Genomic DNA, 20818 nt, shown 5'->3' with positions numbered 1-20818 from the left:
ATCCAAACAGTAGCATCCGGGCTTAAAACTCAATTCCAAAAGTTCTAACAGTTTGATAGGTGAAGCATAAAAAAGTTACTTATAGAATCATTTGGAAAAAATTGAGTCTTTTTCAACTATTATAACTTTTATTATTGTAATTTTAAGGTGCTAATATGATATTGTGCTTTCAAATCTCCTTTTAAGTTTAAACTTGTTCAACTAATTCATAAAAACATAAAAACATTTATTAGGTCATTCATATATTCTGATTGAATAAAATCCCTGTTTAATTGTGTCAGATCCTCACTCAAATATTCATAATTTTTTTTGTTTTTATAAATCTGATTGCATCAAATTAAAACCCTGTTTGTGGTTATTTTTTATTTTTTTAAAAAAAAATTAATAATTGATGATAAAGATAGAAATTGAGTTCATGATCACTATTTTTTGTGATGGTGATCGTATATCTTTCTTTCAAGCAAGAAGTCACAAGAAATTGGCCACACACTCCCTACCCCCAAGTGACCTATTGCTAAGAAAATGTGAATTTATTTGCCTTTGACGTTTTTGATCATGATAAAAGAACTTAAGCTCTTGACTTCGAAAGTTGAAGCGTCCGAATTCAAAGTCGTCTCACTGCAAGTTACAATTTTTTTTATATAAATTTTTTTAGGATCTAGTTTAATCTTCTCATTCGTTTTGTCAATTAGATGCCTGCTGTGCTGATCATCTGCTGTTGTATTTTGAATGATTTTCGAATCTCTAACAACATTGAATATTATAGATTAAATAAGTGTAATGTTATCATGTCCATAGTGCCATTGCTATGAAAATTAAATCAGGTTAAATAAATTTCTGACGAAAAAAATAAAAAAATTAGGGGGGGGGGGGATTTCACCATGCATAAAAATCTAAGGGCTCAAAATTATTTTGGTTTGTACTAGTTGTTAACATAATATATGTAAAATGTTTTTTAAAAGTGTTTTTCAAATAAAAATATATTAAAATTAAATTTTTTAAATTTTCTTTTATTTTTGATATCAATACATCATCAAAAAGAAATTGAAAAATATTTTTAAAATCATTAATTTATACCTTTTGAGATAAAAAAAAATAATAATTTGAAAATGTTTTAAAAAGAAGAAGCTAACATGGTATCAAAAGCTACCCATTTTCTCCCTAAAAAGGTCCTTTTTTATATCAACCCGGAAAGAGTCCTTGAAACTCTATCTTGCAATGAAGATTATTTATGTCAACAAAGTAAAAGAAGCCAGGCATATAGGCATTCAAATATTAAATTGACTGATGAATAGCATGAGTGCATAACAAGGTTATTGGGTCTGGTAAATCACACTTCGAGGGGCTGAAAATTAACAAATTCTGTTAGTTCTTCTTCCGTTTCTTCTTCTTTTTCATCATAGTTTTTCTCTTGATAGAATGGAACTGATGCATTTAATTGCCAGGCGCGTGCTAGTCAGTAAGAAGATATATATGGTTTTAAGAATTCATAGTTCCAAGATTGATTTGATCAAACCGCTATCATAGATGGAGCACTGGTTTGTAGTTAACTTGAAGCAAACCTATTGCTATAATTTCAGAGATTTGACGAGGCAGAATTTTAGATATCGGCACTTATCCTTGACACCCTATCGAATAAATTTAGCCCAGTTCTTTCTTTTTATTATTTTCCTCCGCTTTTTCCAGCACAATGCATTAAAGGCCGAGCATCATTGATAGAGTTCCCCATCAATTATGCATGGCTTTTGATCTAAATAGAAATTTCGACAAACTTCACACAACTTTATTGGCCAGAAATTTCACAATCATGGCTAACATTTATCATTCACTATCTTTATGCATGCCTTTAATACGATAAAAAAGACACATAACATGCAAGCTTAAAAAGATGTGATCGAGCTCCTATCCACTGCTCTAAGGGCATCCTAACCAAACTGTTCAGGCCCATTGAGCGCATCTTGTTCCTGCCATCAACAACACATTGTAACAAAAGCGTTCTAGACTGATTAACATACAAATTTAAAAGGAAAAGGAACTCAGTTATGGTGTGGCCATGCTCCACAAAAAACTTCTTCTTTATTGGTTTTTGCACATTTGGATCCCAACACAAGAAATTTATCTGTTTGAGCTTGCATTTTTTTAATTGAATATTAAAAACTCCGAGAGCATCAAGCTAAGCGCCTAATTTCTTGTGGGCACCATCTTCTTTTCTTGGGCCAAGACTTCTCATGGAAAAAAAATGATTTAGAATTCGATCTTATCTTCGTTCTTGGTAACCCTTTAGAAAAAATATATAGAATTGGTCCAGTAGTTAAATATTTAACTCTAGAGTTTTATCATGCACACCAGAAGAATTAATTCTCATGGATTCGATATTTACTTAACTAAATCCCTTACATCAATAAATAAAAAAAATTTCCATGATCTCACGTGTGAAAGTTCATTTAAATCCGTCTAATCACATATTAGAATCGATATCCAGTTTCTCACCATCTTTCTTGAATAAAATTCTTATCATGCATCGTTTGTTCATGTAAAAATACAAAGCAAACAACGCACATGAAAGAAACTTGACCTCAGAATTTATAAAATAGGGCAAATGTTGACTCTGCAAATCCAAAACCTGCAGTGGAATCTGGGGCAGTGGGTATTAATGAAATGGTCATATGCACCCCTTTCATGATGGTGAAATTGTCGCCTGGGGAGGCCTCGAGATGGGACTTGGCACTGGACTTGCGGGGGAGCATGGGAGGTGGCAGTGGACCATGGGGCTACCTGCAGGGGTATTTATGAAATTATAAGGATATGGGAAAATGGAGAAATGGAAGATGATCCAAGTTTAGAATTGCAGTGAAGGTGAAGACACAGGTTTCCCAGGTTAACCTTACCTTGCAACTGATGGATAAAAGTACTCACTAAAGATCCATTTCTTTATTTCTTTCGAGAAGGGAAACACAAGCTTATGTTTCCTAACATGTATTTTGGTATTGCACTGTATTTTTAATTTTAAATTATTTTAATATAATAATATCAAAAATAAATTCTAAAATACTTTAAAAAACAATATTAAATACGTTACACTCGCACTAAAGCTAGATTCCACAAGCCCAAGAATCCACATGGTCACGTGTCCTCCAACAAAGCAGGTTTGTGGTCCTATGTGGCATTTGCCTAGCATGCTCATCATTAGGATCTATCGATGTTTATGTTTTATATTTATTTATACGAAAGAACTGAACCGGCCTAATAAAATAGGAGGATGGTGATTTGTTAATCCAACTTCAACTCATAATTGATCTTCTTTCCCTTTGCTTGCAATAATTTTATGGCTATGAATAGAAAATATGTTAATGTTTTTATTGTTGCCTTTTGAGATACATTTTGAATCGAATTCAAATAATTTTAAAGGTTTTGTTTAATATTAAGTCGTGTTTGTTTTTTAGCTAGATCATGCTTTTAAAAAAAATTTAACTTTCTATTATTTTTATGATTTTTTCAAACGTTTTAATGTGCTAATATCAAAAATAAATTTTTAAAAATAAAAAAAATATTATTTTGATGTATTTTCTAGAAAAACACACTTTTAAAAGCAATTCTAGCTACAATCTTAAATATGCTAGAAATAAATTTTTCTTTAGAAGATGCCAAATTAGTCCGTATCAAAATAATTTTCACAGAACTATTTGAAAGATTATTTTATAAACTAGTTTGAAAAACATTTAATTATTTTATAAATTTGGTGACATAAAGCATGCGTAAAAATCCATGTTCTCCTCTTGAATCGCATGCAACTTCATGTTGGAAGAGTGGCAATTAAAAGAGACAATTATCACCAACAAACAGTCTGAAGTCCCCCATCAAAAAATAAATGAGGATCTACAAGGCATCATGTATTAGGAATTGCTGAATTGGCAAAGATTTATTAAGCAAAAACAACAATTCTATTCCAATGTTATTAAACCTGTATCTCGTTATGATGATCCACTAACCTAAGATCTACCTCAAGTTATTTTTAAATTTACCTAAATAAGAGTAAATCTTGTTAGAATATGTTTGGGAACGCGGTGCAAACCGCGATTCTAAAAAATTCAAATTTTTTTACTAAAATTTAATATGATTTGTACGTTTTGGATTGTTTTGATGTGCTGATATCAAAAATAATTTTAAAAAAAATAAAAAAACATCATTGGCATGTATTTCGACACAAAAAGTTATTTAAAAAGCAACCGCTACCACACTGTCAAACACATTTTTAAACTTGATTGATCAAATCATTCAATTCTTGATACTTATCAAAAATGCTTTTCAATTGATAATATATCAATATAACATTTTTTTTAATTTTTTTTATCATTATCATATTAAAATGTTCAAAAAACATCTAAAAACATATCAATTTAATATTTTTTTTTATAAAAAATACTTGGAAAAAATAAAATTTATTCCAGACTTGGAGTATGTTTAGGATTATAATAGATATTTCTTTCAAAATGTTTTTTATATAAAAATAAATTAAAATATTTTTTTTATTTTTAATATTATCATGTGAAAATAACTTAAACAAGATAAAAAAAATAATTTAAAACTAAAAAAAATAAAATTTTTCAAAAACTCCACCACGGGCACCATGTCGGGCTACGTGTCCGTGTCTTCCAAACCCTGTAAGCCCAATGGTTCCCTCTTGTACCCCTTTTCCGTGTGTCAATCCACGTCATCTCTCCACGTGGCACCAATAAAACATACCCAAAAATCTATAAAAAATTTACTAATGATGTGCTGTTAAATCTCTCCTTTCCCTAAAACAATCCGACATATCAACTTCTAGTGTCGGCCTTTCCAACCTCTAACCAACATCATGTGGACATCAGACTTCTTGAGATTGTCCCCCGCATCAACGGTCAGGATCACTTCTCCGATCCCATCAAATCATAACCGTTGATTCAGGGAACGCTCATTGCAGGTGGGTGGGTCAAACATCAAGAACTGTAGAATCCCCATGCGTGCATGGTACAATTCGCACGTGCAGTTGCTTGTACAGTGTGGCATAATTGACTAGCAGTCGTACGAGAAGAGGAGTCAAAGAAGTAGTGGCGCGTGGAGGAGAGATAAAAACTGTTTTTTAAAGTTTTTTTTAATGAAAATATATTAAAATTTTATTTTTTATTTTTAAAATTTATTTTTAATATTAGCATATAAAAATATATAAAAAAATTAAAAAAATAATTTAAAATAAAAAAACTCAATTTTTAGAAAACATAACCCCAACCGCGGCGCCAGAAACCTAGATAAAAAGAGATTGAAGAACCTCAGCAAGTGCAGGGGGGGACTGTGTCAGGGTGTGGGGCTGGTATGGTCATGATCTGGGTCAGGTGACTCAGGGTGGGTGCATGGTGGCTTGTGATAGAGGCTAATCTTACGGGCTCACGTGAAAGGATCTTTTACTAGCTTTTGCAATTTCTTGGCTTGTGGTCATAGGAATGCCACTTTCTCTTCTTTTGATGGCAAGCTTTTTGAACCAGCCATCGCTCGATTGATAATAAAGGGTCGTGGCTCGGGGCTGGGCTTGCATGCCTATGCATAGGGTATATAGCCTACATCCAGAAGGTGACCCGAGGTCCCTTTTTACACTACAAAAAGGTTATGGGGGTGGGTCAGATGGGGTTTTATGTGTGTTCTGCTTTGTGAAGAAGATCTTGACCATTTGGGCTTCTCTTCCAAGCTTGTCCAGGTTTGAGTTAACATGTCTTGGCAGAGGCTAAAGCACGAAGTATAATTCTCTCTACTTTTCTTTTCTTTTTCCTTTTTCTTGTGTGGAAATGGAACAGTGCTAGGCAGATGATAGCCATAGGGGTCCAATTTGGGAGGCAGCATCATTTGGTTGACGCAAAAATGTAAATCTGGACTGTTTTCTGCTAACTAAAAAAAACTTGTGCGGTTTTTGAAGCATAAACTCCTGCTATATTTAGTAAACAAGAGGGAAACAAGGATATGAGTGTAAGTTTATTTTTCTTGAACAGATAACTGGATCGATTTGCAGGCAAAGCAAAACATAATTATGAATTTGAGCCAACCATCTCTTTCTATTTTTAGAGAGGCAGCATTAATAACTTGTACAGGCAGAAACTATCATGTTATGGTATGGCTTGAGTAGGAGTACAATATCAATAATGGCAACGGGAATCATTGATTTTGAATGAAATAGCGAATCCAATGATCATGATAGCCTTGGTATTATGTTCGATGCTAAAGCCTAGGTTTTGTAGCATTTCTCACTACATGTACGAGGTCAAAGCATTCAAAGAAAAAAAAAAGGCGTGGTTATTTTGATCTTGCTTTTTACTCAAATACTATATAGGTATTGTTGCGATAAACAAAGAACACATTATAAAATATAACTTGAGGTGTGTATTCATACTGTATTTAAAGATATTTTTTCAACATAAAACTAGAAGATATTAGGTCTTTTCAGTTTCAAAAATAGAAGGAAAAAATTAATTTTTATCTCAAACTTTTTTTTTTTTGACCTCTAATATAAGAAAGGTGAGAGAAAGTCACTAGAATCTAGTGCTAGAAAGAGAAATTTTTGTAAGCGTTGATTTCGATCATAAAAACGGCTGAAATTGGTATCAAATTGTTTCTTTTGATGAGGAGAGCTCACATTAAGGGTTGCCAAGAAAAACATATTTGATCTTGGTAAGATTTTTTATTTCGGGGTTATTTCGGGTTTTGAGACGATTTTTTTTTTGTTTTTTAAAGCCATGAATGGGTTCATCAAATTGCCTATGATGTTTTATAGGTGTTGTGGGTAAAACATGGTTGAGAATTTAAATTTTAGGTAAAAAAACCACCAGCCCTAATTTTTCAGTCACCACAGTGGCTCGAAACTAGTCAATATAGATAATGCATCCTATCACACTTTTTTAAAACAAAAATCAAGGCGAACAACATGCAAAAAAAAAAAAAAATGCTCAGCCATACATGCCCTAATCAAATGGGATGGGCGGGTTGGGCTAGCTTGCCTTGTCCAGTAGCGCATGACCTTATTCTTTTTTTTAGAAAAAATATTTTTTTCTTTTATTTAAAAAAAAGTTTATGTGTTTTTATATATGTTATTTTTCAAATTATTATTTTTATTTTTATTTAAATCAATATCCCTTCTCTCTCTCTCTCTCATTTTGTTTAGAGAATCTCTTTTCAATTACAAATATTTTTTAGTTACTTTGTATGCGTTAAATTTTTGAAGAGGTTTTTTTATCCATCTATATTTTTTTATATAAATAAACTTTATTTTTTTAAAAAAATATATTTTTTTAGATAATATTTCTAATATGTATATCCTTGCATTGTATTTTTCTTCCCTTTTATTTTATTTCATCAATTTAATGTGTTGGCTATTTCTATTATCGTTTAAATGAATAAAAAATTTATTTTAATAAATAAATTTAGCAAACATAACTAGATAAATATCTCATCTTACGAGATTAAATATCTTGATTTATACTTGTTTCTCGGTTTTTACAATTTTATTTTCAATTATCATTTATGGCGTCTCTTGGTTTTTACAATTTTATTTTCAATTATCATTTATGGCATTTTTTTTCCATTTATTAACTTATATAGTTCTTGATTTATTTGATTACATTTATGCATAAAAATTTTTATTTTCACTTAATTTTTTTAACTATAAAAAACTTGTCGAAAAAACTTGTGTATACAATTGTTTTTGTTGGAAAAACAATTTGACTCATGGCGAAGCACGGGTCACGTATCTAATTATCTCTAAATCTTGTTTTAATTGTAAAAAAACCTAATACTAAAAGAAATTATGATAATCTCTAAACATGATAGATAATTGGCCTGCACTATACCATGGATCAACTCAAATTTCTTTTTAAAATGTGAAATAATGTTCAGGTCACAATGAACTTTTTGATAATGTCTTTAAATTCGGTCCAACAAATCAACCTTGAAACCTCTAAACCTGACTTTTTGCCTAGTTTATATTTCAAATTAAATCGTATAGGAGTTGGCCCAACATAATCCAATTAACTTGGTGAGTCCAAAGAAAATTTGGATGATTGGTAAAAGTTTAATTTGACTTTAAAAACGATTAAGATAGAGAAGTCGACCTATTGATTGATTCGGGTTTCGTGACTTGATCCGCCAAACTAGAAAACTCAGTCATGTATTCCATTGAGTTTAATAACTTTTTTAAAACTAATTTTATTTCATTATATGATAAAAAAATAGTCGCTCGTAAAATTGATCACCAACCCAATATCATGACATTTTCTTAAGACTATGATAACTACAAAAAAAAAAAAAAAAAAGCAAATTAAAACAAGTTATAAAGGTCGATTCCCAATCAATCCAAGCTAGCCCGACAACCTGACGACTTGGGTCATGGATTCTACCGGGTTTAGTATCTTTTTTTAAAATTATTTTTTATTTAATTATCAAATAACAAAAATTCTATTAGGCCAAGATTGACCCACTCTTTTTTGGGGCTGAGCTCGGCCCAGTTAGCTAAGTCGGCCCAACCCACATGTTTTCATAATATTTAATTAATATATATAATATTATATATTAAAATAGAGAAAAATTTCCAAAAAATTCAAAAAATCCTTTTAAAAAAATTTGTGATTTTTTCGCATATTTTCCCACCAATTTTACATAATATCAGGTTTGTATACTTACATTGTAAGAAACAGATCTTATATTAAAATATCTGGTTTTCTTCAAAACTTTTCCAAAAAAATCAAAAAAATAATTCAAAACTTTTAAATTAATTTTTCCTTTAAAAAACAACAAAAAAATATTTTGTTTTCACGTATAAGGCCAAATCTTAAAATTTTCCAAGCATATTTTTCATAAAAGAACAAAAAAATTGCATTTTTCTCATGGTTTTTTTTTAAAAAATAAAATCCAAAAAAATAAAATAAAAATCCAAAAAAATAGATATCATAACTAGTTTATGATTATCTATTAGGATTTGGTCAAAATGTCAAAAAGCTTCTTTTTTTTTTTAAGTTTTTTGGGGTCCAAATATAAACTTTAATATTTGTGGGGTATAAAATTACACGATAAAATATATCATCAGGTGTTAAAGATATAAGACATAATATAAATGCGATGCTAAATTTGTAACTTTAGAACAATTAAGACTCCACCCAATGACTTTCTCATGAAGAGAGATCTATCTTGAAACATAGATGAGACCAACAAATAGAAACCCGACCTAGAAAAAAAATCAAATAACAATACAACTTATCTTAGGTAGGGTGCACTGGGAGTGATGCGTCTTCTCCTTGCACAACCAGTTTCTTATCTAGACTTTTACAGACCATAGGTTCCTAGTGACCATAATACTAGGTGGCGACTCCTAAACATTAATCATAATTTTATGATTAAATCCAAAAATATATTTCCCAAAAACACCACACCTCATCAGGAGGCACAATAACAACCTTCATCGTCTCCGACGACATTGTTGCGCGACTCGTGACACAAGGTTAAAAGACTTTGTTCACAGGTTCAATCTAATTTAAGCTTATATAATCTATTAAGCAAATATTCAAAACCTATGCTAACTTTATTATAGGAAATAATAAGTTCCATACCAATAAAATTAAAATAAGAACCAAAATACATTAATTTAGAAATTGAAATAAAGTTCCTAAAAAACGAAGAAACATAAAAGGTGTTCTCTAAATCCAAAATATAAACATTGTTTAAAACACGTCTATAAGTACACATGGCCTCAACATGCAAACACATCTTAATTCCTAAATGGTTGCCTTCTTCCCTTATCGTCGACCTCGTTAAACTTAGAAAGCCCTGCATAACATTGATAATGTGAATTGTAGTAGTCGAATCAATCCACCAAGTATTTTGTTAAGAGTCTAAAGAATTAGATTCAAAATACACAAAGGCAATATAATTACCTTTCTTTTTAAGTCCTTGATCTTTCTTCATATGTCCCTTTTTCTTGTAGAAGAAGCAAGCCATTATAATGCTTGATCTAGCATGTCTAGGTCATTTGAAAACGAGTTTTCCCTTCTTCTACCATGCATTGTTAAGCTTTTCTTTTAATTTGTCATTTCTTCGCTTTGTGAGTGACATAGTTGGCACTGTCGTGATTTTTATTTCTTCACTTTATGGTTTAAATCTCATATATAAGCTTTTTATTATAATATATATACACACACACATACACATGATAGAAACTAGAAATTAGTATGGTGTAATAACCTTTCATATTTTAATTAGAACTTATACACCCAAGTTCGAATCTCGACCTCCTCAAATATATATTTTTTAATTTCAAATCCCATTTTTCACGTTGGATTCTAATTCTCTTACAACTTGTTTGGAATTAATTTGAATTTAATTTTAATTAATAACCTATTATAATTCTTATATTTGAAATAAAATATTAAAATACATAATTGATTTTGTCTTGAGAAGTATCCTTTTCCCCAAACACGTTGAATGCACACAAAAAAATAAATAAATAAAAGCAATAGTAAGCAACGGTTGTAGGGTTTTGAGAGAAAAGAAATAAGGGTTTTTTCACAATAATATTTTTTTTTACCTTGAATTACGATAGCAAATCAGAAGACTTTCTATTTTTTTTTTCATTTTTTATGATTTGAATTTCAAATGAAATTCAAATCAATACCCTCAAAAAAAAAAATTCAAACATAGGAATTGATTTGCCAAATAACCTGTTATTTAATTTGTCAAATCAATGTGTATGAGTTTAAAAAAAGCTTTGCAATTAAAATTTCTATCTTGTACCATTGCGGCAAGGAGACATATAAATTAAAGCATTGCTATTTACATATTTTTTTATTATTATTATTCTAATGAGCAACTGAATAATAAAATAAAATCATTAAAATAAAATTTGAATCCATACAATTAAGATTAACAATGGCTAAAGAATCATCTCAACCCAATAGCTTAAGTTGTAGGTAAGGTCTAAGATATAATTTATATTATTCTCTAACACACCTTCTCAAGTGAAAGCTTTTTGGGCTTGAAACTTGTTCTTTGAACTTAAAACTTACACAAGCCTGCATTACTTTGTGCTTAATTTTTATCAAATAAATAAGAATTGTAAGATTCGAACTCATGACCGCTTGATCATCAAAGCTCTGATACCATGTTAAAGAACCTTCTTAATCCAATAATATTTAAATTAAAAAACAGGGAAGGTTCAACAATGTAAAAATTAATTTAGTTTAATATGTAATTCTAGATATTTAACTATCATACTTTTCACATTGGAAGTAATTATTTAAAAAAAAACATATATGAATTCATGATGGTAGCTTTTCTTTTCTCTAAGCAATAATCATATTGTTGTTCCATGTGTAAAATCTAAAAATTTATTTTCTCTCAATAATAGAGAGAAGTAGGGATAAAGTTTTTTAGCCTGATTTTTTTTTTAAGTTGTGACTTGATGATAATTACAAGAATATATTTACAGACAGGTCAAGATCCATATCATTATAAGAGTCCATGATTATCTTTCCGTCAAGGATAGAGTTTTCAAGCAGTAAAAGTCTTCAACTCCTTATTATTTTAAATAAAATAATTGTTTTGTGTGCATACATACATACATACATATAATTTTAAATAAAATCTTGTTATCTATTTGAGTCATTTAATAACTCTTTCAAGTAGATATTTCCTACACCTGATCGTTTCTAATTATTGGCAGCAGTGAAGCACTTTGAAAAGGAACTCTTTAATCTATTGAATCTTGGATAGAGTAGACATATTTGTAGTGGCGAAGGCCACACGCCCATTTGGGGTTAGAAAATTAGGTGAGTTACGACTTTGAGAGGAAAAGTGCTGGCTATTGATTAGCATGGCTTCTAATTCTCTAAATTAAGACCATAAATGCCTCTTTTTCATACATCAATAACTCTTAAGAAAAGACACATACTTGTACAAGACTTATCTTATTTGGTCATCCCAATCTAACCAAAATCATGCACTCGAGTCACAAGTGGAGCATCCCAGCAAAGACAGATTAAGCAGAGAGATGTTTTTCACTCAAGTAAGGAGTATCATGGACTTCTGCAAGTGCAAGAATTATTCAATTAATTCCAGTCGTATGTGTACGCATTACATTCGATTCGGCTTTCATGTAATACAAGCATCACTAGCATTAGATTGTCACTTCACTTGCAACTGTCGTTTCAGAAATTCTAACTACGCAACAATGGCTACAAAGTTCCTTCACCCCCTCCTCTTCCATGGGCTCAGAGCTCGCCCATGCACGTCTAGTTGCTGTAGTGTCAAAAATAAGGGCCGTGGACATTATACGTGACAATTCCCCAGCCTTCCTATAGCCTGCCAGGAAAAATAATCGAGTCCCAATTGGTGCCATAGTGAGGTATATTCGTTGGGTTGGTGGCCAATTTTCATTGTTGTCATCTGAAGGTGAAATTGGTGAGTTGAGAGTTTGCAAATGTGATCCATCAACAACATTCCATATTTTGAGCTTCCCATCATAGGCTTCAATGTAACCTTTCCATGCTTTGAAGCAATCACCGGAGCTAAACAGGCTCCCGTCAACTTCCACAATTTGATTAGGAGGCACATCTAATTGCCACATTCCTGCCACTAGATCCCACTTTTCTGTTCGTGGATCGTACACTTCAGCGGAGCTCCTTTCGGTTATAAACGGCACCGTCTTATCGGAGTCCCTTCTCATGGCAAACCCCCCTACCACATGGATTTTACCTCGCCATGTCACACCTACACTTTTGTACCTCAATGTGCTCATACTCGGCAGAGGGCTCCACGCATTAAGGATTGGATCATATACCTCGGCACAAGAAATTCCCCTTCTACTTGCCAAACTGGACTTGCCTCCTGCCACGTAAATTTTATTCTCGCATATAGCACAAGCAAAATCGCACCGTGGCTCGCCTAAGGGTGCACTTTGAGACCATTGGTTAGAACAAACATTGTAGCGAAGAACCGATGGTAGCACCTCAACACCGACGTCGATAAATTCGTCAGACTCATCGATACTGTTAGGAGCTTGCACCCTGCGACATAATAATCCTCCAATTATGTAAATTGAATCGCCTAATGTAACCATTGCAAAACCTTTCAAGACATGGTTTTCAATCAGGTTAGGAACTGAGCTAACATAACTCCACGTGTTATTTGATGGATTGTAACATTCTATCCAATTGGAAACATTCTTGTGGCAGAATGAGGCATAGACCCTATAGCTAGAAGGAGAAGATTCCGGCGATGAAGGTGGTGTTGTTGCTTGGGGAGGAGAAGGAAGCGAACCCATTGAAGAACTGGCAAAGATGAGGTGGTAGTTCTAGTATGGTTCCTATATGATTTTGATTGATCTTAGGTGAAATGGGAATTATTATGTAGACAAAAATGGAACATATAAAGAAACCAGCGGAGAACACAACAAAGGGGTTGTTGCATCGACTAAGGATTATGCATGGAGGGTAGCTAATGTTAAGAATGGAGCAAAATTCTAGGACTATACCTAGTTGATGACCAAAAAATCAAGGCCCGATTTGGTGTGAGGGAACAATTTGGTGGGTCATTGTCTCTTGCTTTGTCATATTTGGATTACGAGAAAGGTTTTTCTGAGAAATCGAAGCAAAAATATAGGGAGAACACGATCGTGGAACTTGAAAAAATCCTAGCTGAATTAAAGACCCTATGTTCTTTCAATAGGCAGCACTAGCATTCTGTGTACTCACCTTCGGCCATGGTCGATATTGAGATTATAAGAGTTTTTTGCGATGTGGTTGAACTTCAGTTTTGTAATTTTTTGAATTTTTTTAAATTAATTATTTTTTTATATTTTAATATGTTGATATAAAAATAAATCTTAATATCTTTTCTTATGCCAATAGAAAAGGAACAAAGAGGCCATACCTTGGACATGGGATTGTAGAGCTTCGCAATGCCAAGTTCTTCCCTTAATTTTTTTTTTTTTTTTGTCTCTGTTATCAACTTAGATCTAACTAGCTACTCGTCTGTACATGTGATAAATATTCACAGCTATTTTTGTAATCCATGTTGTTTTGAAGTGTGAGAACTTTTATATCAAAATTTTGCAAAATAATTATATTTAATAATTTAACCAATGAAGTTAGCTAACATACATCATCCCAAATTCAATAAATTAACAGAATATACAAAGTGTGTGGCTTTTTTTACTACATTTCTTTTTTATTATTCATTCTCTCATAATTTATTCTAGATTATAATAGTGAAATTTTAAAATATTTTAATTAAGCCTTTTTAGCTCAAATTGGAGCAGGTTTTTTTTGTGAGGGTTGAATTGAAAAAAAGAGGGATTAAGTGAAAAACATGGCTAATATAGGTGGCGACTCTGCAATTTATTTGAAAAATTTATCTTAGTCCCCCATCCTTTTAAACTATTAGCTAATCAGTCCCTATAATTTTTAAATATTATATTTTTTTACCATACCAAAATTTTCTCTTTTTTTAGTTCTTTTTCAGTGGAGATGAGACGGGGGTCGCTAGATTCCATCTGAGAGAGAACGTTATCATTGATGACGATTTCAGTAATTCAAATGATTGATTTTTACGTCAAATGGTTTCGTATGATGAAGGGAGTTAAGATTAGGTTGGTTGTGGGTTTTGGGGCGATTTTTTAAGGTCATGAATTGGTTAAACAAGGTTTTAAGGGTGTTTTGAATCAATAATGGGTTGAAAATATTTTTTTTTTATTAGAAAAACAAGAGCATTGTTTTTTCGATCATCACAATGGTCGAATTCAGGGCAATTATAGATGAAACGTTATCCTTTTTTTATAAAAATAATGGTTGCCCTGTTAACTTTAGAAAAAAAAGGCCTGGGTGTATAGGCCTAGACTTGCAGGCCCGCATGTATGGGCATGCCTTTGTGGGCCAAGCACTAGGCCAGGCTTACTAGGCCCACAACACCTAGCCTCATTCTTTTTTTTTATTTTTTTTTAATTAATAATTTTTTATATTTGTTATAAAAAATAATTTCTGCATTTATGTTTTGATTAATACCCCTGATTTGTTTGGCTTATTTAGTCTTTTTGAAATAGCAATTATTTTTTTAATTATATTGAGTGTGTTTAACTTTTTTATGAGGTTGGTGTGATTCATTTATAATTTTTTATATTTTATATAAATTAATTTTATTTTTAAAAATAAATAACATTTATTTTTTTACAATATTTTTAATACGTACAGCCCTGTATAGAATTTTTTATTTATTTTATTCTATAAATTTTATATGTATGTCGATTTCTATTACAGATTGATTTTTATAAATGTATTCATTAAACACAACTGGGTAAATAACCTTTATTGCGACATTAAATATCTTTATTTACATTTGCCACTTAATTTTTCCAATTATATTTTTATTTATTGTTGATGGATTTTTTAAATTTATTTACAAAATAGTTTGTAATTAATGTATTCAGTTGCGTTCATAAGTTTTTTGATTTACATTTACTATTTTTTATGTAAAACAACGCATTGAAAAATTCTACATGTTCAAATTTTTTTTATCAAGTGTTGGTGTTTTCAATTTGATCCTTATTCTTTTGATTTCTTATTATTTTTGCTGACCATTTTATAAAAGTTTTATTGTTTTTAATTTCACCCTTCAATCCAAGTTGATTGTGTATTGGTTTTTTTTTTGTATTCTTTTGATTTTTTTTTTCTTTTATTAATGTTTTCATTCTTTTCAATTGAACTCTGAAATTGAAAATTTATTTTTTCCCTTTGATTTATTTTTTCTTTCAATTTTAACTCTCATTTTTTTAATTAATATTTTTTTAATTTTTTTGAGTCATCCTTAATTGTTTCATTTATTATCAATTACGCTTTGTAATTATTTTATATATAGTGCTTCTGGTATGATAATTCAGGTCATGGATTTGAAAAGTTACAATAATTGACATCTTTTTTTCTTCTTATTTTCTTTTCAGATATCGTTGTTCCATATTATTTTTTAAAAAAAGATTTTGTAGTTATCTTTAAATTTTTTTTTGTACTGAATTATCTCAACTTCACGACCTAGAAAGTAGGTTTGTCAAGTTAATCGGGACTCATTCGCCCCTTAATTTCTAGATTAAATGTCTACCATGGTGGCTTGGCTCACACAAGTTTTTTTTTGTCTTATTTTATCATTTCACTACAAGATTTAACAGTTTTACCAACGGAATTTTTTCATCGGCGTAAGACACATAATCCGTCGGTAATTAATTTACCAACGGAATCACCAATGGAAATGCTCTGTCGGTGAATCTTTCGTCGGTAATTTTTTTTCTGTTGGTAATAAAAAATTATTATTACCAAAAAATTTACTGACAGAAAAGACGCATCGGTAATAATATTTTTTTATTACCGACGTAAATTCCGTCAGTAATTATTTAAAAAAAATTTTAAAAATTCATTTTATAAAATTATAAAATAATTAAATTAACAGAAATCAACACTATATAATATATACTCAAAATGCTTGGAAAAAAGAATAAAAAAATCAACTCAAACAAATTTGCAACAAATAAATAAAACAAAAAAATAAATTCAATTAAAAATTGATCTCATATGAAAAAAAATCTCACAACAACATTTATACAATTATTAAGAACAAAACAATTAAAAATAAAATAAAAAACAAATACAGTGAAAAAAATCATGAAAAAAGAGGAAAAAAGAAAAATCTTACCTTAATGTAGTTGCAAGTGAAGCTAAGGAGAGAGAAAAAAATTTGTAAAGCATATTAATTAAAACAAAACTAAGAGGATAAAAGAAGAAGGAAGAAGAAGACATACCCGAGCATAGAGAAAAAGAGAAGGAGATGAGGAGAGAAAAGAAGAAAAAGAAATAGATATTGATGTTTTTTACATATAGTGAAGAAGAAGAAGAAGAAGTAGAAGTAGAAGAAGAATAATAATAAGAAATGAGTCTGTCTTTTGTGAAATAAGAGGATTCAGGTTTTTTATTGGGGCGCGTTAGCGACGGATTTACCAACAGATAATTGAATATTAATATTTTTTAAGTATTTCGTCGGTAATTCCATCGGTAATATTTAATTTAAATTTTCAATTTCGTAAAAAGTTTTCAAAAACTGCCAACAATTACCGACGATTTTTCAATCCGTCGGTGATTCCGTCTGTAATATTTAAATGAAAACTTTAAATTAATTGGATTTTTTCAGAAAACCACCAAATAACACTGACGACTTTTCAATCCGTCGGTGATTTTGTTTGTAAAGAACAACAATTAACAGTGCAATTGGAAAGTAAATAATTCTAGAACTCTCTGGAAAATACCAACAGAAAATTCCATCGGTGATTCTCTTTGTAATTGACATGATGAACAATGTTCACAGTTTACCAACGAATTTACCGACAGAATTTATTCCGTCGGTAATTTCGTTGGTAAAAATGGCACGTCATCATTTTTTTTGCTTTGTTTTAATTTTTTTTCCCACAGTTATTTTCATTGGTAAAATCCCTTGGAAATTTACTGACGGAATATTCTCGATATTTCTATTTGTATTTATCGATTTTCTGGTAGTATTTTATGTTTAATTTACCAAGTCTTTTTGCATTTTGTTCTCATGTTATCATGATGACTTACACACACATACTCACTCGAGTAATGTGTACCGCAACGTAACGCAAGCACCCGTCTACTAATCAAGAAAGCATGTCAAAATTTTGATTTGAAATAATCATCCTTGTAATGAAAAACCCTATGTTTTAAACTCTTGAATGCTAATGTAGAAGTGGTCCAAAGAATGAAAGACACATGGAGAAATATATATTATATACATGCAGGCATGTACCCATGTATCCACAGTGAAAAGGCACAAAAAAAAAGGAATAGGGAGCAAATCCATATGAGATACTACCGCATGATACTAGAAATCTCGAATCTCACACTCTTGCCCTCACTAGGCCAACACAAATTCGGCTCTAGGCATTAGGTCTGATTATCAAGAAATGACCCTTTTTACTCATGTTTATCAAGTAGTTAGTTTTATAATAAGATGTTATCTTCTGGGATCACATCTTTATCTTCTCTTTATCTTTGTACATTCAAGGGCGGCAATAGAGCATGTGATCATAAAATATAATAAGTTGTTTTGAGCAGTTTCTGTGAAAATGGGATGCCTCTTCTCTTGTAACCTGTGCTCTCTCTTTGATCGCAAGAAATTCTGCTTGTTTTTGTTTTCCTTCATAGAGAGGGCACATAATGAAGCATAGATGTCGGGTTCATTTCGATGATTGATTAAAAAAATCTGATTATCGAGCTCACTTGCAGGTCAATTATTTTTATGAAAACGATGCTATTTTAATAGAATATAAAGTTAAAAAAATTGATGTTGTAGAATCTATGTCATGAAGATGTTTGATATTGAAGGGATGATGGAGTTTGATAATGTGGCATGCATCACAGCATACGTGAATGAACTACAATAATTGTACATAGTGGACTTGCAGAGAGTGAGCTTCGAAAACGAGTTATGCTGAGCTCCAAACGTTCAACACAAGAAAGGGTCAAATGTACGAACGAGCCAGAAATGAGAATATAAGGTTGTAGCAGTGGAAGAAGAATCTGTAAAGGCACATGAACAAGCACTATCAAAATGGGAATGAGAACAAACTTTGCGTGGAAATATTGTGAGATCCAGCTATTAGCCTCGAGAGAGTCTTGACAAATGGACTGACAAAAGGGATTGTGTCGAATCTTAGGTGGTAGATTGATCTGGGCCTGTTATGCTATCTATTGCAGGCTACCAGTACCATATGGCCAAGCCTCAGGATAAGATGGGCCCACTTCAAGAGTAGAGCCCATGTTAATAGAAAAGGGGAGAGATAAAATGGTGTGGAGGGTCGAGAGGGAGTTTCCAATGTTTAAGACAAGCTTTGCTTTGGTGGCACAGAATGACAGCTCATCTGGAAATGGGTCCACAAGCTCCGTTGGTAGGCTAGGGTAGGAGTTTGGACCGAGGCACAGAAGGCAAGAGAAAGGGCACTGAGGCACTCGGGCCCTGGCTAAATGATAGAAGGGAACTATAGAGTGAGACAAAAGGGAATTTAATGAGAATATGAAAAGGCAGAGAGACTTTGGAGAAGAAAACAAATGGATAGAAGGTAGAAATCCAGGAGGCAATCAGTAGAACCACCTTCTTCCCACATTGTCTTGTATTACAGACAAAGCACTTGGGAGGATAAAAAAAAGATGGGATTGATTTGTAGGATCATTGGAGATCTCCTTTGCCCCCTTTTTCTAGCGCAGTCAGCTGAACTTTTCACAAATTTTAAATTTTTACTCTGTTAAATTATTTTAATATTCTTAAATCGTTTTAATATACTAATATCAAAAATAATTTTTAAAAAATAAAAAATATATTATTTTAATATATTATCAAGTAAAAAACACTTTAAAAAATAATTTTTATCACCATCTTAAATACCAATTTAACGTATAACTATCAACTTAAATATTAGGGTTGGGATTGGTTCTTAACTCCAAATATAGTCAATATAAATAAAAAATTTTCAAATATATGTAACAACCTTCAATGATCACAACCTATAAAGTTATTAATGGTTAAGAAGAACATTCATGGGTTAAATTCTTTTGAATGTATCATACAAATAGATGTATTTTTAAAATTATTCTTAAAAAATTAATTTTGATTTACGTACAAACTAGTTCAAAGGTACATTATAATTAAATTAAAAAAGAAATTTAGTAAAGTAAGATATGTGATCGAAATTGATAGTTTTTATAATACAATGAACCAAATTACAAGATTAATAGTAATGTATAATTAAGAACTGAAAGCTGAATTTTGAAACACAAAAAGATATTTGATGAATACAAAAATAAAAACATGTAATAATTGATTTCTCTTTTAAATCTCAAAATTAAATCAGAATCTTTATTCAAATAAAAAAATAATCTCATCTAAGAATCAAACCAGCTAACTAGTTGAAACAGTTTGGAACATAATTATTGAGTACTTTATTGAGCAGTTAATTGCAATCTTTGTTTGTTAGAGCTTGGTCTAGTTACTAGCCAGTGTCCATTAACCCAGTAGCCCTTGCCATAGCTAGCTGACTCTTCTTCCTTCATAGGGTAAAAATAGTAGTACACTACCAAAAAAAAAGTAGAACACAATGTGGACAAAGGAATTCATCAAGAAGTTCCAAGGCGCACACACAGCACACATTTGGTGTAACAATACAGCTGCTGCTACACCAATAGCAACAGTCTGATAGTGATAGGACCATAGAGATGGAGAGAGGCTCTCTGCCCACTGCAACCTTCACTTTTCCCTCTCTCTCTCTCTCTCTCTCTCTCTCTCTTTCTTATAGTAGAAGATGGAATTTGAGCATCCCAATATGATGCAAAAGAGAGCACATGGCTGTGGATACTGCATCTGAACCTGTAGCGGCTTCTTTGAAAGACCCAAAAGATTTGCTTTTTTTTGTTTTTTGTTTTTCCTCCAGTCATTCATTCTTTTACATCTTACTTCGAAAGTTTTCTTTTTTAAGTTTGTTGTCATTCTCTTTTCCCACTCTTCTTGCACTTTTCCAAGTTTTCTTGTTTCTTCTCTCTTTATAAAGCCAAGAGATACTTGCTAGCCAACTTCCTAGTTCCATTTGTTTCCCCTTCAAGATTTTCAGTTATTGGGTTATTGGTTTTCTTTCTGATAATTGAAGTTGAGAATTGAGACTCTCTGCTTGTTGGTTGACATGGGCTTGATTGGAAGCCTTGGATGTGTG

General features: G+C 31.3%; 1 protein-coding gene across 1 annotated transcript; it reads right to left on the bottom strand.

The window, feature by feature from the left end:
- Positions 1–12181: 12181 nt before the first annotated feature.
- Positions 12182–13327, bottom strand: LOC133700149 (uncharacterized). Its single transcript, XM_062123699.1, has one exon. It carries the CDS (start codon positions 13325–13327, stop codon positions 12182–12184), a length of 1146 nt encoding a protein of 381 aa, XP_061979683.1.
- Between the last annotated feature and the right edge of the window lie 7491 nt (positions 13328–20818).

This window comes from Populus nigra, chromosome 7, assembly GCF_951802175.1.
Source record: "Populus nigra chromosome 7, ddPopNigr1.1, whole genome shotgun sequence".
NCBI lineage: Eukaryota > Viridiplantae > Streptophyta > Magnoliopsida > Malpighiales > Salicaceae > Populus > Populus nigra.
This window is presented reverse-complemented; position numbering and strand designations above follow the sequence as displayed.